At 35.0% G+C, this 24,429-nt stretch overlaps 1 protein-coding gene across 7 annotated transcripts in view; it reads right to left on the reverse strand.

Moving 5' to 3' along the window:
- Positions 1-24,429, reverse strand: part of CFAP54 (cilia and flagella associated protein 54) — a 107,168-nt gene that overhangs the window by 11,336 nt on the left and 71,403 nt on the right. For 5 of the 7 annotated variants that reach the window (XM_083845207.1, XM_083845208.1, XM_083845210.1 and 2 more), the window contains 16 exons: positions 23,195-23,248; positions 21,644-21,848; positions 21,211-21,305; positions 19,517-19,686; positions 15,018-15,105; positions 14,132-14,270; positions 13,036-13,190; positions 12,654-12,839; positions 11,269-11,395; positions 10,635-10,790; positions 8,260-8,368; positions 6,177-6,282; positions 5,338-5,397; positions 4,666-4,798; positions 1,564-1,764; positions 121-314 (listed from right to left, as the gene is read on the reverse strand). In XM_083845207.1, coding sequence (XP_083701333.1) covers positions 121-314; positions 1,564-1,764; positions 4,666-4,798; positions 5,338-5,397; positions 6,177-6,282; positions 8,260-8,368; positions 10,635-10,790; positions 11,269-11,395; positions 12,654-12,839; positions 13,036-13,190; positions 14,132-14,270; positions 15,018-15,105; positions 19,517-19,686; positions 21,211-21,305; positions 21,644-21,848; positions 23,195-23,248 — 2,178 coding nt within the window. The remainder of the gene's footprint in view (positions 1-120; positions 315-1,563; positions 1,765-4,665; positions 4,799-5,337; positions 5,398-6,176; positions 6,283-8,259; positions 8,369-10,634; positions 10,791-11,268; positions 11,396-12,653; positions 12,840-13,035; positions 13,191-14,131; positions 14,271-15,017; positions 15,106-19,516; positions 19,687-21,210; positions 21,306-21,643; positions 21,849-23,194; positions 23,249-24,429) is intronic. The other 2 variants (XM_083845206.1, XM_083845211.1) reach the window with 2 other exon arrangements.

Raw genomic sequence — 24,429 nt, forward strand, 5'->3', positions numbered from 1 at the left:
ATTAATTTCTTCAATAGTGCTCCCAGAAATATCACCATTGGAATTAGCAAGAATCTGAACATTTACAAAATGCAACTATAATATATATATTTTTGAAAAATCCATATGAACAATCAGTACCTTTGAAGAATCAGCTAGACTACCATGTGGTAGTTCTACATCATATAGCTCTTCTGGGAAGTTCTCAGGACAACACACGGAATATTCGAACAAATGTTTTTTAAGAAAGAAATGCATTTTTGCAATGCGTAGAACAATCCATGAGTCAAAAACAGATTTAAGGCATCCATCTCTTCCAGAAAATGATTCAGGTCCTGATTTAGGGGCAGGTTTGGAAAGAGATTAATTTTATTCATTATCATTTGCATTTAAAAGTAAAGTTTTATACTGCTACTCGATATTCATACATTTAAAAATAAAGTACAATATCTAAATCAGTTCTGTAGGGAATAAATGCATTTCCAACAATTATACTGATTGTCCTTGAATGTTAATAGGGTATGTTTTTTGGACTGCAGTTTTTCACTGGAAACCTGATACTGAACAAGGCTCTGTCTAGTAGTGTAAAGTGAGAGGTGCAGATTTGAGGTGTAGGGACTTAAATTTACATGTGTATGCATCAGTATGTTCACTAGACTTCTAAGCACCAGCTAGAATAAAGGTATATTTAGTCAATACAGTCAAAAGAAGTTCTAAGTGCAACTTTGCTCACCCTAATTTAGACAGCTAGTGGCTGATGATCAGAGTCACTCCTTAGGCTCCATCAACACTAACTGCAGTGGTATATGCACATTTTGACACCTACACGCAAATACTTTACTGTCCTTATGGTTCTGCAGTGAGGTAGAATACTTTCCTTTCGTATGATGTCACAAGGAAAAAATACCAACCTCCTCTGAAATTATTATTTCCAGAGTTGCTTAGTTTCTCTTTAGAGAAAGTCCACAATCTAGTTTGATTCTTGACTATCAGTGTTACTTGTCTATCCAGCAGCTTGCCATCACATGCAGATGCCCAGAAATTAATAGATTTCTACTCTGTTTAAAAGGTTCTATCTAAGTCTGCAGTGAAATAAACCAAGTATGTATGTAACATGTGAGCATTTAATCCAAATGCTCAACAGTGCTCAGCCTTCGCATTTAAACTACAGTCAACTCCTATTTTCATATAATCATAGAATTTTCAAAAACTGGCCCCCCAAACTGAACAGATTTGTTTCAGATGACACTGAAGTCTAATGTACATAGAATTTTAAAAATATGTAGTTTATGAATTTAAAAAGTGCTCCAGAAATAGTAATAGAAATTCTGTTTTCTGGGATGCATTCTGTTGGTATTATTAAGGCCTATAAAAAAAAAAATGAAAAAAAGGTAGTATCTTCACTTACAACACATGTAAACTGACATAAATTATTACTTCAGCAAAGATTTCTCACCTTTACATAATTTAAAGGAAATGAAAATGAGGAGATCTCAGATTATGGACTTAAAAACTGACACTTTTGGCCTACAAGAACAGTATGTCACCTACAGCAGTTTTCTAGAAGGAATAAAAAAATCATACCAGATAGAAGGTTTGTGTTACAAAGTCTTTGTAAATAACTGTGATAGTGAATTAAGTGAACCCATGTTATCATCTCTTTCTTCCGGCTGGCCTTGGTAGCAAGACATTCCATCCTTTCTTTTTGGTTCTGCTCATTTTGTATGATTTGTTTGTTTTCAGTGGAAGATGCTGTGGGACTTTCATAGACGGCATTGTATCCATCTGCAAATCCAGTAACAATACAAATATAGACATTAAGTCAATGGTTGCAATTCAAAAGCTGTTTCTAAGCTGTATTGGAACTATCTCTAACTAAAATGTGACCTGTGAACCTGGTTATGTTTTTCATAAGAGCAAAATTCTTCATATTCTGCTTCAGTACTAGCTGAACACTGTGAAGAAAATATTTCTCAGATCACAGCCAAGAATCTGAGTGGTCCTTGTAAGAAGGTAAGAGGGGTAGAGAGAAAGGATTTCTTCTCTCTCTCTCTCTCTCTCTCTCTCTCTCTCTCTCTCCATAAAAGCTAAGCAAATGCAGAAATGAGTCTCAGTGCTTTGTCCTCAGTGTGTGTGGGACACAATCATCCATCTGCATCACCACTTTCTGACTCCTTTGCAATACAGCTATACATCATGTTGAGTTCTGTTTACAAAACTTTTACAAAATAAACCATTTAACTTAAATTAAGCTCTATATCTAGTCTCTGCTATCTAACACTTGCCCTGAATCCTCAAAATCCACAGCAAAATGCAATTTTACTTCTCTCTTTTAGTGGATCATGAAAGGCCAAATTAATTTCACTATCTGTGGAAGGTCTCTGTGCTTCCCTGTACAACTGGAGCCTGACTCTGCAGGTGTTGTTCAGACAGAAACCTAAACAAACATCTGTGAAGTTTTGCCAGCATAAAGTTGCAAAGACCTGATTCCTCATTCCTTGTTTCAAGCCTCAACCAAGATAAGGTTCCTAAGGGGCATGATATTTTAGTTTATCTTTGCCCTCTTTTCCCCTCCAAACACATTAGAAACCAACTGACAGTAAAGTTTAGCAGATATCATTCTTACTCACTGAGGAACAAATCAAAATGATCAGAATAAGTGGGAAGATTTTCTGTTGTTATGCAGATGATAAAGGTCTTGAAGGAGTTAAGGAAAGCTCACTAGTGTATAACTAGGAATCTAAGCAAAGATAACTCCACTCCACTCAAAAGGAACATCTTATATTATACTTGTAACAAGTGAACTAGAGCAGTGAATACATAATCAGCACTGAGTGAGTAATAGGTATCCTTGCAGATGTCATCAATCCTAGCTACTGCAGTTGAACTTTGTTACGCTGACCTGAACTCAGAATGTTTATTATCAGCTTCAATCCAATCCCTTTTAGATATTAAGTGTATTATCAATAAAATGTCTTCTTGATTCTGGACAAAGAAAAAATCTTTTTTAGGGCTGCCTAAAAATTATACTTATGTAAAAAGAGTGGGGAAAAAAAAAAAAAAAAACAGTAAACAGTTCAATTATCATTATATCACAAATTATGTTCTATACATGTTTTCACTGTTTTAGTACATTACTCTCTCAAAAACCTTCACAATTCTTCTGGTTTATGTCTCATTCCAAATAAAATAAACATTATATTATAGTAATTCCTAATAGTAAACTTCCAGCATACTTCTACAAAAGCTGAATGCCTCTATTATTCCTGATATATCACAGGAAATTGTAAAAAAAGAATTTAGTTTAAAATGTCCACATTGTTTATAAATGAAACTTAAACAATGTGTTTCACTGATGGCTTTAAAGAAAATATTTAGCATGCTGTGCTGATCATTTCCATTTCAGTTTACCTTTATATATTTTGGCCTACTACTGCTTTTCTACATTTCCTATTTTTTTTTTTTATTATTTTTTGTGCTGCCTAACAGAACTATCAGGAGAAACACCTGCTGCATTTGATAAAAGGAAAAAACAATGATCTGTAATTATAAGCAAATGGTGCTAGTACAAGACAATCAGATTGATGGAAGGTCTTAGCATACAACACTTGTTTTCATAAACCAATCAAAACACGTGTTTAAACACTACAGTAAGCAGACATTGCTCAGCTTTGCCAGCAACTGTTGAGTAATTCAATCATTGTCAGTCACTTGAGATGACTGAAAGTAAGCCATGGAAACAAAATTTTATCACCAAATTTTTCCCAGTTTAAAAATAAACACAGATATTTTGCCTTAGTGCTTATATAACATTTTGAAACCATTATCCCACAATTCCTAATTTCACTGAATTTAATTTTTATTAAAAACTTCCATTTCATCAGCTCCAGTAGTTGTAAAATAAATGCAGAAGTTGGAATTAAATGAGGCAAAGTTCTACTGAAAAGCTAGGGGAAGCATTTCTAAAAGACAATACATTGGGCTGGAAAGACAGTGATTTTTTTTATTATACTGACATTGACTTTTAGAATATGGTACCTAGACAGATAACTTTGCAAGAGATTTTTTTGTTTCGTTACTTCGTTTTTGGTTTGGTTTTGGTTTTTGGTTGGTTGGTTGTTGTTGTTTTTTTTTGGAGGGGGGGGTTGGTTGTTTATTTTTTTCTGTGTAGGTGGTGGTGGTTTTATTGGTGGGGAGCTATTCAACATCAACAATTGATTGTGAAATCAAAGGAAAAAGTGAAAATCTCCAAAGAAAAGCTGGTATAACTAAGGAAAAATTATGTTCTAAATGAGTGTTTGAAAAAAAAAGCAGGGATGCCTTATTTGGGGGCCAAGAGCTACTCTGGAAGTCTGGGGAAGCCTTGTGATAAAGGCACGTCTGTTTCTGTCAAAGACGGCAGTATGTGCACTATTCCCATCACTCTCTCCAAAGCACAGTATGCAAACTGCACAATTTTTCTTAACGTATTAAGCACAGGCTGATTATAGACCGATTTGCCAGGTTACCTGAACTGCTCACATTTTGTACTGCCATGCAAGACAAGAAGGTTTGGCTTTTGCTTTCCAAATTTGACTTACAGTTTTTCATAAATGAAAATTAGATACCAAATGTATTACTAGATTACATGGCATATATAGTTCATTTTTATTTAATGTTCTAATATTACTAAGTATAAAGGAATACCAGACAAGAAGTCTCTGTATGAAGCAAGAAGATCCATGGAAGCAAATTCTGGAATTTTCTGCTGTACTTCATCCTTCTCTTTAACACTCTTCATTCCAATTAATAGCTGAGAAGCAACCACTGCTTCACTAACCTAAAAATAATATTTATTTTATTCAGGGCTTGTTCACTGCAATATTTACACAGATTTTAAAATCTGAGGCTAGCAAGCTAATAATGAAAAATTAATTACTCAATATACTATACTACTTTAAAAATCAGGAAAATATTCTACTCCTCTCTGACATACGGTACCTACCATATTTAAATAAATCATTACTGCTGACAGCTTAATTACTACACAAGTGATTTCAAATCAGATATCCTCACCTGGATGCCACTGATGTCTGCCCACATGTCAAATACATATGCACATATCAGGCAGTGTGCTGCTATATTTGCACTGAACCAAAGTAGAGGCAAACAGAGTCAGATCTCTCCACGAGAGATTAAATGCATCACTCAGACAGTGTCCACTTTAATTTCCTCAAATTAAGGCCCATGCCAGAAATTTCAGGGAACCTTAATTGTTGGATTGTTTTGTGTTGTCTTGTCTTGTTTTGTTTTGTTGGGTAAATTGCATGAGATAAAACCAAAGACAAAAAAATTACCTCTTCAGAATATTGCACCAACCTGTCTGGCTGCTCTTACTGCAATCCAGGCTTGTACTTTGTAGCCTTCTGATTTCAGAGCCTACTCAGGAAAAGAAGAGAGTTCTCTAGAAGAGGTCTAAAATTATACACCCACTCATAATTAGGATTCTAAATGCATTATGGTAAAATATACTTTGATGATAGCAAAAAATCCTCAGACTTAGATAATTATTGTTTCATTTAAAAGTAAAAAACAACACTGGTTTTATAAATCCATAATTTAATTGGTAAAAGCTTTACCCAGATTACCCAGAGCAGACTAATTGTCTGCTCCTCTAAAATTTTCTCAGTGCAGCTTATATGACCCTCACTATTCCATAGAGTTCAGGTGTAATTTTGCATTTTCTAGAATGTCAATTACTCTTTCCTCTTATGTTAGACTTCACACTCAGAAAACATTTTGTAGCCTCTTTAATGTGCTTGATGCCTTTTACGTTTCTCATGCCTCACTCATAACTGTACTGAAAAATTGAAATATGGTAAAGTATAAATATTACCACATAAAAATCATGTTAGAATGTTATGTTTTCTTTGCAAAGAACAAATTAATGAAAACATTTGGTTCTGTTTCTTCCTATTTTATAATAGAAAAATGTTTTAAATGTTATCATTCCACACAATAAACATGAAGAATCACATCAAACGAGATATAATTCTACTGCTGTACTATGTGATTTCTTTGTGTGATTTTTCTAGTAGGATTTTCAATACCAGTATGATTTATAGGTCACAGTAATAGCTTGGCAAGATGAACAGTGTTCTAACAGAAATACATTTCCTGCTTTGAAGAGGCCACTGCCCAAAAGATAGAAAACATACCCTTGATTTGGAAGGCACCATCTTATCTGTCTGTGACACATTCTCACTGTGTGCGACAAAATGCATATACAATAGTGCTATTTCAAGGTATGATCTTCTTATTAACCTGTGAGAAACAAAACATAGACCAATCAGTGTTAATACCAAAGTAAGCATTATGATGATACAGTCTGACTCCTACATAAGACTAGACAGACAGCCCCACCAAATAAATCATTCATCCAATCCACATCATCTCCTTAAAATATATCTTCTTTCAGAAAGCCATGTAATCCTGTTTTCAAGTCTCAGTGGGTCTAAAACATCCCTATGGTTTGCTTAACAAGTAACACTGAGATTTAAGAGTATGTCAAATATAATTTGTGCCACATGCAACAAATACTCAATGAATATTCAGTAAATATTTACTTTATTCAATAAATAAATGGGAAATGTTTAGTAAGAAAACTGTAATTCTACAAGGAAAGTGATCTTTCTGTACAGAATCTGTACAGATCTCTTCCTCAAGTTCAGGCATATATCTGTTGCCCCGGTTTCCTTGAAATATGGATGGCTGACTTTGCATACGAGTATTCAAGTCAAGCATAGAAAAGTCCTTCTCTCTTCCAGGAACTAGGAAAAACACCAAAGGTGACCAAAATGATCTTTCATTTCCTCACTGGGTTCAGCTGAAGAACCTTCTTAGTTATGAGTTCTGTACCAGAACACTCTACTTCTTCAGACAGACTGTCCTCACCAGCTCCTGTTCTCCTATACTTTTTCCTTCAGTCATTTTTTCAGTAGTATTATAAACAAGGCCAAAATCACTGTATCTGCAGAACTTCTCCAACATTTCTATTCACTTTAGGTTTCTAAGTCTTTTTACACAGATTCCTCCCATCTCTGCTGAACTCTCCAGATTTCCCCTAAGAATTAGCTTCCTTAATCTTAGCAACAAAATCCTGCTCATGCAGTTACTCTTTTGGACAGAGTCGTATTGCACAGAGCTGGCTGCTTAGATAGTACCATAAATTCCAGCTTTAGTATGATTTGTGTGAAGCAAAATATGAAAGTCACACAATGCTGTTCAGTTCAGGAGAGGACAAACTAAGTCTGAAGATGAGAAGTTCTGCACTTGGTTGGCCACAATTTAGTTAACTTTCCAATCTTGCTAATAAAACAGGATTTCAGACATCAAGAAACAACTTTAATTAAACAATTCCATAGGTATCTGAGGGCTCATATAAAGGTGATCTGGATGTTTAGTTTTCCAAAAATAAGAAAGCAGAGGTCCATTGATGTTGCCATACAGACTTTAGAAAGACTGTAGCGAATTAAATAAGAGTGTAGCAAAGTAAACTTGCAGAACAGCACCACAGTAGATTTCTGTACTATCTTACATCATGCTGACTTGCTTGTAGAGGTTTATTACTATGCTACTGCTTCAGTGTTCAGAGTTCTGGTTCATTAACTTAAGTACCAGAATACCCACACAATCAAGGTAAATTGCTGCCTTTACACTGTCTGTAACCATACATGGCACATTATTCATTAAGACTGGTCAAGAATCTAAAAAAAATAATGTCCAATATATCAGAGTTGCTTGACAGAATTTATTGGCTGGCTTAGCTCAGCTCTTTAGGCATCTTCTATGCAGATAACTAATGCCAAAGTCACTGTCCTGATATCTGTTACAAACACATTTCCTGTGCTCCTTCTGCCTCTGTTCTTCTGCCTTTTTCTGCCTGCTAACCTTTTCAAGCTGGATTTCTATTATCTGGAAAGGGGCAGGCCACAGCTCATCTTCTGAAATATGAATAAAACCCCTGTTTAACAGATAGCTTTGTTGCTGGTTTGACAGAGAGGGTAAAAATTTGGAAATAAAACTAAAAGCCGTAACTTAGTATACTCAAAAAATGTTTTTAAATCTTCTTAGCATTAGTTTTAAATAAGAGAATAAATATACATTAGTTCTTCTATACTACAATAGAAGAAAAATGTATAAAACCATAAAAGAAGTCTCACACCAAATCTCAGGAAAAGGTCAAAAATATATTCACGTGTGATTAAAATCATTTTGAAAGTTATATAGCTAGTTTCTTACTCAAAGTTTTGATCATGTTGTTGGCTCAGTTTTATAGCTTCCAATAGTGTTTCAACAGCTAGATATGCCTTGTTATTGCCTGCTTTGGTTATCTGGCATTCCACCTTACCTAAGAAAGAAATATAGAAAGCAGATTTGCAAGATTTTACTATTTTTTTCCATAAGACCCTGACCCAGCCTGTTCCACCTGCCCCCCCAACCCCGCCCGAGGAAAGCTGAACAATGGACTGCATTATCTGTTTTCTTCCAGCTGTATTGGGTTTACCTGGCAAGGTTTTTGTAGCAGGGGGCTGCAGGGGTGGCCTCTGTGAGAAGAATCCAGAAGCTGCCCCATGTTAAATAAGGGCAACTTTCAGACAGCTCCAAAGGGACCTGCCAATGGCCAAAGCTGAGCCAATAACTGATGTTGTTTGCACATCTATGTGAGCATATTTAAGAAAGGGAAAAAAGCTGCTGAGCAACAGCAACTGGGAGAACCAGGAGTGAGAACCAGCCCTGCCACCACCGACATAACTGCAGCAGGAGGGCAGGAGGTGCTCCAGGCAGGCAGCAGCAGTTCCCCTGCAGCCTGTGGAGAGGCCCCTGGTGGAGCAGGCTGTCCCCCTGCAGCCCATGGGTCCCACACGGAGCAGATCTCCACGCTGCAGCCCGTGGAGGAGCCCCCGGTGGAGCAGGTGGATGTGGCCTGGAGGAGGCTGCGGCCCATGGAGAGCCCCCGCAGGAGCAGGCCCCGGGCCGGAGCTGCAGCCCGTGGAGAGGAGCCCACGCAGGAGCAGGGGTCTGGGGGGAGCTGCCGCCCATGGGGGACCCATGCTGGAGCAGTTTGTTCCTGGGGGATGGACCCCATGGTACGGAGCCATGTGGGAGCAGTTCTTGAAGAGCTGCTACCTGTGGGCAGCCCCCACGGGATCAGTCTGGGAAGGACGGCATCCCATGGGAGGGACCCCACGGGGAGCAGGGGCAGAGAGGGACCGTGAAGGAGCAGCGGAGACAAAGCATCAGGGACTGACCACAGCCCCCATTCCCAATTCCCCTGCGTTGCCTGGGGAGAAGACGGTGGATAGGGGGAAGGTGTTTTTAGTTTCTCACTGCTCTAGCTTGTTAGTAATAGGCAATAAATTTTACTAATCTTCCTATGCTGAGTCTGTTTTGCCCGTGACAATAATTGTTGAGTGATCTCAACCCTTGAGCCCTTTTTGTTGTATTTTCTCCCCCTTTTCCTTTGAGGATGGGGATTGAGAGGGCGGTTTTCGTGGAGTTCAGCTGCCCTGCTGAGTAAAACCACCACAACAATAAGGAAAATCTTTTTCTTTTTTTTTTTTTTCTTTTTGATGTTATGCACAATGCCTGTATAACAGGTCATATCATAGACTAGCTAAAATAAACTGTGGAATCATAATGACTCTTAATGTGTTTTGATCCAACTGGAAGACCATTGTACATTGAAGGGATCCACATAATATTCACTGTGTAGGCACAGGTCTGTGCTGTACATGCAGTATGGGTTGTGGGCCACTGTCATGCTGTGTATGTCCCCTGGCCACAGGATAAACTTAGCCCCCCAACTGTTAACAAGAGAGCCTGTTGGCATCAGCTTCTCAGTACCAATGATTATGCCACCTGCAGATCCTTGCCTTTTTGTAAAGTGTAGCAAGAAGTTAGGTGAACATGCTTTTTGTTTGACAGTAGAAACAATGAATAGAACTATTTTCTTTCAAGAGCTCAAAAGACAAAATGAGACCACATTTTCACTGATGGGAGCTGCATGGTATGCTACACCCTGACTAGAGGCCCATTCAATGATGCGCAACTTGGGTTTGTCAGAATCTGAAGGGTTGTAAGATTGTTTACACTATCTTCTCCTTTATAGTGCTAATCTTGTAAATAACATTTTAAGTGATAATATACAGAGTATGATTACCGTTTTGGCTGGGATCCTTACAATCCAGCACCTCCTGGTGCAAAACATAATGCCACTGAAGTCCGAACGCAAGCAGACATTGTGTAATTCATTAGCTTTGTTAAATTATTTAGAAAAATGTTACGAAGCTCTCATCTTCTTTACATCAGTCTGATGCAAAGGAGCTAATCAGCTTTCTACAGCGTCCTTAACCTCATCAGCTATGCCCTTTGATCCCTGATAACACAGAGATGGGAAAAGTTCTACTGCAGTTCTGAAATTATTTGTTGCATAACGCACCTTGAGCTATGCTGGTATGATATGAAATGCAGGAGAGAGATCTGCAGTTAGGGTATATGACAAATATCCACATCTGTTCTATTTTTCTGAGAAAATGTCTCCATTTTAAGAGAGGCTACAAGCATAAGATCACCATAGGAAGGAAATTATGATGAACAAACAGGGTTATATTTACCTATCTGAAAAAGAAGCTCAGCTTCAATATCTAATTCTTTTTTTGCAGATTCTCTGCAAAGCTCCAATGCTGATTCTAAATGTTTGAGAGCATGTAACCATTGCAGTGGATCTACTCTTTCAGGTGTACAAGCTACTTTTTCAGCTAATGTGCGTCCTAAGGAAGAAAAAAATAGACATCTTTTACTAAAGGATTTAATACAAAACCAAGTTATGCAAAACAAAGTAAGTTCCTCAGAACAAATGCTGTTACATATTTACTGCTACAATCCAATTCTCATTAATATAATCCATTAATATGGATTAATATTCCATAAATATGGAACTATAATGATGTTTCATTACTTCACAATGCTAATGAGGTTCACTTAGGCCATTCAAAAGACGCTCAGGCTAAACAAATCAATCCTTTGACAAATGATCTGAAGGATTGGCACTAAGCCACTTCCTACCTTTGTTTCACCTGACAGTTATAGGCAGAACCTACACCTCTCTGAGCCTTACCAAATTCCCAAATTTTCTATTAACCAGTTCTACTACCTTCACTTCTGATGCATCAGTTTATCTGCTAGTGCATAAATTATGAATGAAAAAGAATGAAAAATGAAAATAATAATGCATTGCATTTTTCTTACCAATTCTCATTTTGACTTGGGTTAGAAGGTTGATATGGGGCAAGTAGATATTTTTTGCAGGTAGGACTAAGCAAGTCAATGTACTGTCCTCTATCTGCTGTTCAATGGATTCTCCACACAAAAAAATCTATAAAGAGAGTATGTTTTGTAAAATCAAGTTACAGACAGTAAATTAAATAGTTTGAAGAAGTAAGTGAGGTACTTGTAAGATGTGGAACTCAATTGTTTCTTATAAAAATAAGTACTAGAAAAGGGCCTGATACTCTCGAATTCCTTTATTTCAGTTTGTGATTGTCTTCTTCGCAGAGAAGTTTGGTAGCAAACAAAGAATTTCAATGAACTCTTGATCAGATTTATTAGTGTCAGGCTTTGGTTTCTAAAAGCAAACTTCCTCAGAAAAGGCAGTCTTTAAGAAATAGAACTCCCAAGTAACCTGATCATTAGAAAGAAACTGTCACGTCTAGAAAGAAATCTGACATCCAACAACAGCCAGAGGCCAGAAAAGAAAAATAACATTGCACATATGGACCAAACTTCTCATTCATGGAAATAAAGTGATGGGAGGCATGCTGTAAACTGTTAAGTCTCTTGAAGGTTAGAAAGTTTCACAAGCAGAAGTCTGAGTCTAATGTGATTCATATGATTATTCATTACTTGGGGGGAACAAACGTGCAAATGATTAGACTTCTATATTAGGAAATATGAGGTTAAAAATTTGATCTAACAGCTTTTCTTCACAATCTATATAAAGAACGGGTGGAGATGTGCATATCTACTTTTAGATCACCAAACAGGTAAATTATTAATTACTACACATTCCTCTCACATATATCATGTCTTTAGATACATTTTTAATTATGTATTTTTTACATGGACATGATTTCTTCATAGTGACTGTAACAATCTGTCAATCTAAATAATATGCCACTTTATATAAATTTTCTAAATTCAAATGATTCTAAGTCAAGGTACAAAGCTAAATTCTTAAACTTGGATGCTCAAAAGTTAGGAATTTTATGAGATATACATCTTCCCTGAGGTGCTGAACACCACTGTGTGGGAAAAGTGAGTATTCCAGATCTCTGAAAAATCAAACTCCCTATTTCTGTTTTTCACATCCGGACATACATTTGCAAGTATTTAATATTTTTTAAACTGTATGAAAATATCAAACTACTTAGAACTATGAATATCCATGATGCCTATGCAAAAAAAAAAAAAAGTTGGTAAAATGAATTACTTCTTTATACTATGTAATCTAGGGAAAATTAGACTCATCAATTAATAGGAATAGCCTTTTTAATAAATTGTTAAAAGAGCTTCCAGAATAGATGAGTTAAAATTGTTGTAAGGATTTGAAAATGCTATGTAAATCATATACTCACTGCTTTAATGGTAATTTCATGTGCCAAAATTAGTAAGTTTAATGGTTCCGCTGCAGAAGAACAATATTCTGCATCTCCTACTGTTTGCAGTGCTAGTATGTCTGCCAGCAGAAGCATACTTTTCACAAGAGTCAAAGAAGCTGGAGAGAAAATAAATGTATCCTCTTGGAGTAAACTGATGATATCCTGTTTGGACATAGATAACATAAAACAATGTTGTTACTATGTTTGCCATCTGTTTATGAGGACAAATCACAAAAAATGAAAAAAACTCTATTGTAGAGGCATTATTTCAAGCTTATTTAATGCTGGCATCAGCTGTTCTGACTCCACAAAAAAATGCATCAAAGAAAAACCAACAGTTTCTCCTTTGTGCTCAAACCTGCAAAAGTTTAATGCCTGCCATGGGACATCTTTCTTGCAGGTCAAGAATAGCAGCTTGCACCATCATTTCAGCCTGAGTCTCAATATCACCAAAGGCTTCCGCCTCTATTATTACTTCTTTTATCACACTTCTGCGTTCAGCCACATAATTTTCTAAAAGAAGGAAATACATGATTAGTAAAACTACAATAGAAAAGACTTTACAGTATCTTATTCCATTCATAGAAAATTATTCTTCTTACTATTATGTTAGAAAACCACTAGAAAGTTACAGGAAATCTGACAATACAGATTCCACATTATCATTTCACCAATTCTGTGCCAAATGTGCTCTCAGAAGAAAGAAAAACTAAAGAATGTTTAAGTTGTACATTCTTTAAATTCATCCAAATCCATTATTTGTATGTTAGCCACCAGCATAATTAATTAAATTTTGCAGAGCAAATGTCACATTCAAAAATCTGATCTTAGCATTGCAAAATAGCAACAGCCTTTACAGGAATGATCCAGAAGAGATTCATAGAAAAGTTTGGCTACTGACCTAGACCGTGATTTTGATACTTGAGTGAGTTTCAGCTTTTATGTTGTTTATAGAACTAAGTAGGAAGAATATTTTTTTTCTATCATCAAACTTCAATAAATGTACTTTGTAGTATCTCACTTAAATCCTTAGAAGTAAAATAATCTGGAACATAATGTTTTCATTTATAGGTGATATAAAAAGTGAAAAAAGAAAACTTATATTTTTAAAACTAGTGGTATGTTGCAAGTGTGTTTTGTTTTGCTTTGTTTTGTTTTTTGTTTTTTTTTTTTTAAAAAAAAGCATACCTATTTAATTTAATTACACTGATTACATTTCAAACTTTTTACTGCACAAATGATTGTCAAAAGATTATGACCATTAAACATTAATGTAATGTTTTGTTTTTATATGCTCTAGGGAGAGATTATACTCAGAAATACATCTTCCTTACTGCATTGAATGAATTTAATGCAAATAATTGCACAGTAATCAATGTTAACGTTTTTATTTATGAATAAGAATTTACTCTGCCCGTTATACTCCAAAAGCCTAAACCAAAAAAGGGTAATACCTTCCATATAACCAATGCCGTGTATCTGTGTTACTAGTGCAGTCACTAACATTTTACGACACCTTAGCCACAGATGCATATTCATATGATCTTGTGCAATTGTACTGTGAGGCAGTTGACCATCTTCAGCACAAAAATCCTAATAAGTTCCAAAAGCAAGAGAAATGTTACTTTGAGAGTCAACTACTTCAATACATACAAAGCAACAGGATAGTATTCAGTCTAAAATAAATGAAGTTAGTACAAATATATTACAAATAATAAGATAATAATAACAACATACTTATTTGAATGGTAGATATGTTGTGGGGGGTTTTTTTGTTTGTTTGTTTTTATAAGACAGGCCCATTTATTATTTAACTTAAAATCTATAGAAAATTTGAAATATGATCAAATTAAACCAGCTTTAATGGGAGAGTTCATTAATATATCTATATATTATATGCACATGAAAAACACAAGATAAGCTGAAGCACCATATGATGAACAGCTCATGGAGAATAATTCTAAGAGTTTGGACTTCATCTCGAACAGGAACATTGCTCAAAACTCTAAGGAACAGAATGGTCCACTGTGGTTGTAGATCGGGGTCAATATCAAGTTCTGTTAACCTAAACAGAGATTAGAAACAAATTTCTAGGTTTTGTTCTCTTGTTCCTGGTTTTTCTAGTAATTAGAAACAAATACTGATGTAATATAGTACTGGGAGTACTGATATATGACATTAAGCATGTCATACGTCATTTTCTCCCCAGTTTAATGGCAACCATGTAATACAGATGACTGCTATGTTCTAACTTTCTGAAAGTCTCTTAACAGTACAAGACTTCATATACTAAAAAAGTCGTGTAAATCATATATCCACACATACAAAACACTTCCTTACATTCTTTTTTTCTTGAAAATGCGTTGGTTTCATCCTAAAAATGTCTGCGTCTTGAAGAAGTCGAATTGCAGTGAAAGCCAAAGCAACACTGTGATACAGAACAGTATTATTAAAACAGTGATAATTATACTCACTATTATATGCTTCCATTATAACAGATACTTCACGTCTGACTATATCAGAGATGTCTATAAGCAGCTATCAATGTTTGCTTCATTATAATAACTTGCACTAAGAGCATATTCTGAATTTGTAGGCATTGCAGTACAAAAGTGAGAAAACAGCAGTAAGAGAAATGGTTTTGCCAGACATAACCTGATACTAATGGGTAAGCCAAGAAATACAATCTTCTGTTGGAGCAATCAAAGCAGAACTCCACTCTAAGTTTCAGTTACATATGTCTTTCTTCAGGAATGGGCTTTTAGAAATTAAAAGATGTAAAAATACTGAAAATGACAAAATACATTGGGAGAGTTCAGTATGTCAACCACAACTAGAGAGCTACAAAAACACTTTCCTCCTTAAATCCTTTCCAGACTGCATGTTATTCATTCTGTTAAATCCCCATGACCAAATAATCACAGGACTTTAGTAAACACCATCAATCAAAACTCGAACCAGCTGCCATCCTGGCATAACCTTGCCAATAAGCAATCACATGATATTGTGATATTGAGTCTCCTCCCCCGCCCCAGCCCCATCAGAAATCCTTTTCTGGACTTCACTCCAAAGAGCATCTAGAATGATACAGACACTATTAGGACTGGTGAAGCAATCAACTGAACACCACGTTTCCAAAAATTGTGACTTGGGATTCCAAAATATTGTCAGATTTCTTGAAATATTAATTACTATGCTTTTTTTTTCCTTTTTCTTTTTCATGTTTTCTTTTTAAAGCTTTCAGAAACACTGTTCAACTTCCATGACATCTACAAAAATGGTTGGCTATAACAGTAGACTTGGTGAACAAAAGTATTTTCAGACAGTTGCAAAACCAAAAAAATTCTGAGAAGATTTTTTTAACAGGATTTGTTGCCCAAAGAACATGCTGGTCCAAATATTCTGAGAAGTGGAAAAAAATAAAATAAGTATCTCAAGGTATTAGTTTTCCGTCTCTAATTGTACATTTTCCCCTACATTTGTAAATATCTACTTTCCCAGCTCTTCTCTAAAACATTTTTAGTTTGTTCACTTTGAAGTACTACTTTTTCTTTACCCACTGAAACATATTCTCCTAATGATGCAAAAGTACTTGAGAGTATCCCTAGCTCACCTCAGAGATTTTTCAGCAAGTTAATTGTATAACCAAAACTCAAATTATCTTGAAGTCTTTTTAAATAGAGAGGTTTTACATACAGAGATTCTCTTTATAGAGAGACTGGCTGCTATGAAGCAAATGAAATAATAATTTATGAATGCCTTAAGGCCTTCTTACACTGCCAGACTAGCGTAAAGAGCTTTTAATGCAAGATGGATTCAGGCTCTGTTTGAATATACCACTTTTGAGAAGTGCTAGATTAATTGTTTTAAAGGCCAGGTTCTTGATTCATTCACAAAGAAGTAAGAAGAAGAGTTGCACTACTCTGAAATTATTCACATTATTCTGGCAACTTACATCTGACATCTGATGAATAACCTCCAGAGATAAGAGGGTAGTTAAATTCCTTCTGCCATTTCTGATTCTATCCTGCTTGTTGTTTTTGTGATGCAGAACTGGATGGATTACATCAATTCAGTACAAATAGACCCCAAAGTAACAGTGAGAACCAAAACTGTTAATATCTTGCCTTTCAGCTCTCAGAATTCAATACTTATGAATCTCCTTCATCATCCGTTTACCTCAGTTTTATTCAACAAAGTGAAACTAGAATAAATCAATGTTGAATTTGATGACAACCTTCTCTCTAACAAAGGAAAAGATGAAACAAAATTTGCTTATAAAAGCAAAACAGACACTAAGGATATTGCAATGAAATATCCCAAATGCTTTTCTTTCTTTTTATTAAGAGTTTTCCCCTGAAACTAGGCATCAAAGTTAAAATTACAGCAAAATCTGACATTTTTCAAAATGCTGTTTGAGATGCTATGGCTAACGTTTCTCAAATAAAATGAAGAAAGTGCAGCAACCAAGAGTATATACAGGGTTTTAAGAAATACTAACCTAACTTTCTGGGCACCGCAACCTCCAGTTAACTGTGTTGTCAACATTTATCAATTCTGAAAATTAGGCCATTTTTATCTACATGCTTATCTATAAATTTCACCATTAAAATGTAGACCACAAGCCCAAGAGTTCATATATGTATTGTTTTAAGCAGTCATTTACACACATAAGCAGATGAGTACATATTTAGGTAATTAGAAACCTCAAATACTTAGGGGAGACACTGTACAGATACTCTCCTTGAAATCAGTGTAATTATTCCTATAAATAAAGTTATTCTGAGGTATTAATTTTTTTTTTACAAGACAGAGGCTGTAATGTAGAAGTTTCCCTTGATGAAATTTTTGTGGCCCTCTTTTGCTGTCAACAAGAGTGATGTGTCTATATATTTCCCTTGACAAAATACACATCGTTTTATCAGCCGAATCAGAAAGTGGCAAGACGATCAAAATAGGAAAGTGCAGCTGACTATAACAATTTCACCACTAAGTCACTTTGCCAAAGGAAAAAAAATGATGAATTTCTGTAATATCATGCAAAGTTTGATTTCTAGGCTGGCAGGCAGGAAACATTCAGCTGTCCGAAGGAATGTTTCATTTGTATCTGAGGTAGATAGATCAGCAGTTTCCATGGAAGGCAGTGCAATAAAATTGTAAAGTGGGGGGAGGGGAGGGGGGGGGCAGAATTTGTTTTGTCTGTGGGCTGTTTGGTTTTTTTTTGTGTTTTTTTTTTTTCCTGTATTCTGACCACTATCAATATATATGACCCATTAAACACCCATCAAAAATTTGTGAGTCCCAAAAAATGATACTCAAAATTATTCAAATCCATTGGAACTCTTGATAATGTAGAAAAGGTTCTTCAATTTGAGACAAGCTATAAACCTAGAGAGAAACTACACTCTAGAATACAACTACATGGCAAAATGAAGGGTCTTGCACTGAAAATGGTTTGCATACTGGAACGAGTTTAGCAGGGTGAATGAGTTTGGGTTGATACTCTACTAACACAGATTTTACCAACCCTAGTATCAAGCTAACACGGGCTTATTCACATGATGTTGCATAAAATTCTGTATATTGGTCCTTAGTTGATAATATGAAAATTGTATAAAATCCACACGGTACTTAAAACACAATGAGACCACTGTCCAGGGATTTGTTGTTTTCTCTTTCTCAATTTTCTCAAACTAATCTAATTTGAAAAGCACTGAATAGATAAATATTTCATGATAAGAAATGTCTATGAATAGCCTAAAAGTTCTTACTTCCCATCTTCACGGATAACCTTACTAGCCTTGATATGAATTATTATAGTCCAGACACATGAACTTTTGGGAAACTTCTAGACTTTAAAATAATATAAGAAAAACTAAGGTGAAGGATCATGGTGCAGTACTTTTTCATTGTTTTCCTTTCAGTATTCTATCCAGCATTATGATTTTTCTGTCCTTATTAATTCTTTTTTTCAATTGCGGTAGCATAGCAGCAAAAAAGGGACTGTGCTATTTAAAGGCTATCTGATTTGGAGCTTTGTTTATTTGCCTAGGATAGCTGGGAGAAGGAAAACATTTTGTCTTTGATGTAGCAGAAAAAATTTATTTTTCAACATCTCTAAGCTGTTAATATATTTCTGTGTGCCCCATGTATTCAAAGAACAGCACAACTGTAGTTTCTTGGAGTTCTCCAAAATAAATGAGAACCTCAAAAAAATCACAGAATTTCAAAATGGTAATTTGGAGAAAATATCTGGCAGACCATGTAAATACCTACCAATAGAATTAGTACCTGAAGGTTACATCAATGATTTTTAATCGAATTTATTATAAAGTATAATGTTAACATTTTAATATTTTAATCTGACAGCAATAACTATATAAAAAGGAAATGTTGTTTTAGGACAGTAATGTAGAGCTTTTCAGAAGGAAGTAGAATTCAGTAATTAAGAGATATCAAGCTCAGTGGCCTGCTAAACATTTTAAAATTATAAAAAAATGCATGACCTAACAGATCCAGACTTTAACAAAAACAGTAAACACTGCAGCTTTTTATTTGATTTTTTATAAAACTGTATCACAAAAACACTGCACAGTGAAATCACAGGCCAATAACTCATGACCTTTTAAAAAGTAAGATAAAGCAATAATAAAAAATGAAACACCAGGATAACTTAACATTTGTGGGTACTTTAATGGGCTTATTATGTTTTGTTGCTAAGATTTAGAATATTTATGTAACTTTGTAGACATAAAGGATTCAAAGATATTGCTAGATTTATTTTTTAATTTACCATAGTCAAGGCTGTACAACACAAGGTTGTTCATAATTTTACTTACCTGAATGCTGCTTGATGCCGTTGTTGAGAAATAGCAGCAAGCTGAAGTTTGGCCTCAATAAGAGCTTCTATATCTTGAACAGAACACTGGGATATCTCCCCATCATATTTGTCTTGTATGTTCTGCACAAGATGGTTAAGACTTTCTTCAGCTTCTGTCAGTAAAATTCCCTAGAGAAAAATACAGCATTGAAAATTGAAAAGGAGAGAGAAGGAAAGAGAGAAAAGGTATTCTATTCCATTATAACCTACTACCACTACATCCTGGAACAAACCAACTTTAATACAGTGTACCTTTTCTTTAAGTAACTGGGGTTTATAATTTTGATTTTGCACGTTTACAGATTCAATGTGCTGAAACTAGGAACATCTTAACTGTGCTTGTACTATTTATGTTCAGCTACACCGTATATCATAAGAGAATATTTTATGGGCTCAATAATTTTTCATTCCTATCATTATCTTACAGCTATACTTGATAATTTTATACTGTACTTTTAGAATTTTATACAATAAAATACAATATTGAAATACAATATTAAAGAGGTTGCAAGAAGTATTACATTCTTTTCTATCTGTACTCTGACAGATCTGTGAGAGTAGTATGTATCCTGAAATTTCAACTGTAATTTACACTCGTTCTGACAAACAAATCTGTAAGAAACTGCGAAAGCCAAGTCTAAAACAAAGTTAACTTTATGTAAAAGCTCAGTTATGGAAATTTCAGCAGAATTGAGAAAGAATTCAAAAGTTTGTATCATCCAATATCTTTCTTTTGCCAGTTTGCTCAGTGAGTTCTGAGTTCTATTTAAAAAAAAAATAAAAAATAAAAATAAAAACAAATAAATGGAATGGTTGAACAAAAATCAGAAGTGTAAGAAATATATTATGCCCCTTAGATAAGCATGATTCAAATTAATTTAACATTTCTATTGTAGTTATTCTGAAGATGCTATTTTCAAGCTACATCAAAACTTTTAAGGTTTCTAGTCCATTCTAGTCCATGATATGTAGCAATTGTCATTCAAAACCATTCACCATTTCACCAGATGTATTTCATACAGTATTCAGTTTGTTACAATGGCCAAAAGTAAATACTTCTTAAGTGGAAGGCCTCTCTGACAGAAGAATATGTCAGCCCTCAGTTTTTGGCTTTTCATTATGTGAAACTGACAAGCATGAAGTTTACAATTTACGAACAAACAAACTGACTGACTAAGAACCTGTGGTATTTTTCTCCAAAATAAATTAAAAGAGAGAGCAGGATGAAAAAATTGAGACATTTCACATATGGTAGAGAATTCATTTCCATTTATTTGTAGAGCATACTGTCCCATCAAAGTGTCTGATGTTCTACAACAGCCACCTCTGAAAGATGATTTTATCCTTGAAATCCCATTCAGTCTCTATTCTTGTTGCTGAAACAGTCATACTAAAATCTGATTGTGACAATATGGACATTTATACAGAATAAACTATCCTGTAACCACTACACGTATTTGAAAAAGTACACTGAACCACAAAGACTTCATGTGTGGCTAATAAGATTAGAATCAAATTAGAAACAGAAAATTCTAGTCCCCTTATTCATGTCATTTTACCGTCATAATTTCTGTTACATTGAAAACATTAGCAAAGTTTTTGGAACAATCTGAAGTTTTTAAAGCTTTTTTTTCTAAAAAAAAAAAAAATTACCTTCAGCATGGCCATATTTAATTCATCTTTACAGTCGACGAGCTGCACCATTGTGCTTCTTTGTTCCTGTTGTCTTGAATTTTTATCAGCATTAACTGTCAAATGCATTTCAAATGAAATTTCAGGTAACAGAAGCAGAATCAAAGCATTTTCAGAAATTTGAAGAATATGCCCTTTTTTCTCTATTTCAATATCAAAATAAGGTCAGCAAAACTGGAACGTGGATGTAGTAATATTAGCTATATTGGCTAAAATGCCTGGAAAAATCTTAATGTTTAATATTTCAAAAAAAGACTGATATGTTCAGCAACATCTAATATAAATATTTTTTAAAATATGACAGTTTAATGCATATGCAGTTATTAAAAGTGAAAAAAAACTATGCTTGAAAGGTTGCAGAATACATCCACTTTTCCACCACCCTTATAATTACCTTTTACATTTGAGGCTGTAACTCCACTTGGCTCGTTATCAGCAGAATAGATGTGTTTTTCCACTTTTTCAGGTATAGTATTTATTGTGGCAGATAGGCAAATGATGAAATGCATTTTGGCTAAGGTTAATTTATTCATAATTTGTTGGTTGCACAGTGGCAGCATTGTTAAAGACAGACTCCAATTAAATATGTCTTCCAGTACCTACAAGAAAGTTAATAATTGGGACTATTTGAAATGACATATCTTACACTTTTCTTTGTTCAGGGCACATTCTGCTTCTATGTTTATCAACAGTTAACATGAGTAATATTAGTAATATGATCTTAGTCATTATAGATTAGTTGATGTTTTCCTTCCCAAACTTAATTCACCCCCTAGCAGCACTTGCTACAGCCTCAATGATCCATTTTCCCGTAGAAGGTGCATCTATTCCTCTGTGTGAGTTCTTGTTTTCTACATTGTTCATAGCGCTCTTTTAGCAAGGGTAAAGCAAAAAATATGGAGGTAAATGTGCAGTTCATAAATTGTAACTCAAAGAAAACTCTGCTGCTACAGTTGACCCTAACTAGAAAGATGAGGCAAGGAAAAAAAAATGTTATTCATTACAACATCCTTTTATCTTGAGTTTACCATTCTCACTTTAGATTAATAAATTTAGAAGCTGAAAGTCTATACAGCTTTGCAAAATCGTGAGGGGACAAATAAGAACTCCATACAGAATGTGAAGTGTTCAAATCAAAAGTTCGAAATAAAGAACAACTTCACAAAATAAATCTGAAACAAGTGAAATCAAAAGCTGTCAAAATAGACATCTCATTTCTGTCTTCTAATATCAACTGTTGTAGGAGACACAACCATACTGTAAATAAAAGGGATGAAAGTGGAAGGGAAAAGTGTTTTGATTTTTTTTCTACTTCAGCAGTTTGTCTTTATGGTACAGCTTCTTTTCCTCATTCTGCTAACATTTACCTCTACGGGCTCAATGGATCTGTGACAAACAAGTGAAAGAAAACAATTAAAATGAAAAACAAAAACAAAATCTGGATGAATATGTAATTTTAATTAAAAAGAGAAATGACTATTGATTAATTGGTTTACAGATTCACCTCCTTTCTTTTTTTCTTTCCTTTTTTTTTTTTTTTTTTTCAAAAAAGAGAATTAGAACAAACCTACAAAGACAGCTCTGATAGAAATTAAAAGGCCAGATGACTGATGCTCTTGGTATTTTAGCAGGATGAAAAACAGAACCTACATATCATGATGAAACATCAATAATTCTACCAGTATGCTTTGCAAAGACAAGGCACAGATTTGTACAAATACCATTCCCGTCTGAAAAATGGCGATAATGAAAGTTGCCTCTCCCTTAAGAGGTCAGTCATAAAAATTAAAATTTATGAAATGGTAAACTGTTGAGGATGTTTTCTATTTACTGCTTTTTGCTAATAAGATTTATTTTCTCAACCAAATAATCTCTAACTGATGCCAGTGAAATAAACCTTTATGTATGGCATATAAATTTTAGTATATTCAGATTATTTTTTTACCTGTAAATTTGTAACAGTCAAGAGAGATTTTGAGGAGTCAAATCTCTGTAAGGCCTGTAAAAATGGACAAAATATTAAAAAAAAAAAAGAAAAAGATGTGCTTGATATGAGCATAAAATAAGCAAGTTACCAGAGCAGTAGAAAAGCATAGTGCATTTCCAACAATACTTTGAGGGCTCTGAAAATACCAACAATTACTTGGCATCTATGGGCTTTACATCTCTGAACAATAACCTGAGACCCAGATCTATCCCTGCAACTCCTATGCCATTCACCAGGACTCTTTAATGTGAATCAAGCCAAGAAAAAGGCAGAGGAGTTAACCAAAAAAAATCCTCTTCCAAATTCTAGGAACTCTACAGCCACCAATCACCAGTTGTGTTTCATGTTCTTTACATTTCTGAGTCCCAAACCTAACACCAGACTTAGCATGTGCCTCCACTGCTATTCAGCAGCACACAGAACTGTGAATGGAATGAAAGAAAGAACTACAGGTCAAAATGAACTTGACACTTCAACGGTCCCTCGAGGGCTATAAAAACAACAGATATTCTTTGGGTTATATGTGCTTCAATTTTCTGAACCCTAACCCTAATTCCAATCCCTGCTCAAAAACCCTTTACCTTTTCACCAGGAGACAAACCTGTCTACTGAGGGGAAAGAAAAGGTAGAGTTAAAGATCATTTCCAGCCTTCATCCTAACTGAGAGCTCTACACATAACTGTCAGTGGTGTTCTATTTTTTATTAATTCTTTTATTAACTCCAGTGACAGATGTAACCCTACACCATCCCTGTCATTCCCTGGAAAGTGGGTCCTTCTCATTCTGAGAGCTGTACAAAAGTCCAGCAAGCACTTATCTTCTATTTGTGTCACACCCTAGCCAAAGTCCAAATGGTGAACCTTCTCTGCTGTTTACCTAAACACTCATCTGTGAACCCCATTAGGTGGGGTTCATTAAGTCAGGTGACAAGATTGACCAGACCTCATCCTAACTCAATGAGCTCTTCAGACAATACTCAAATTAAGAAAAAGACTTAAAGATGTATTTTAACCTCACTAGCATCAGTAAGGATTAAATGTATTCCTTACTGTAGCCATGAAGAGAGAGATTGTAGAATCACCTCTCCAGTGAGGATGCTAACTCATTAAGGCTCAACTTTGTGAAAACGTAATGAAGCTTGTACTATAAGGAAAAGCATTAGACTTCAGGTTTTTATCTTCCCCTGAAGTTAG

This window comes from Anser anser (assembly GCF_964211835.1).
Source record: "Anser anser genome assembly, chromosome: 1".
NCBI lineage: Eukaryota > Metazoa > Chordata > Aves > Anseriformes > Anatidae > Anser > Anser anser.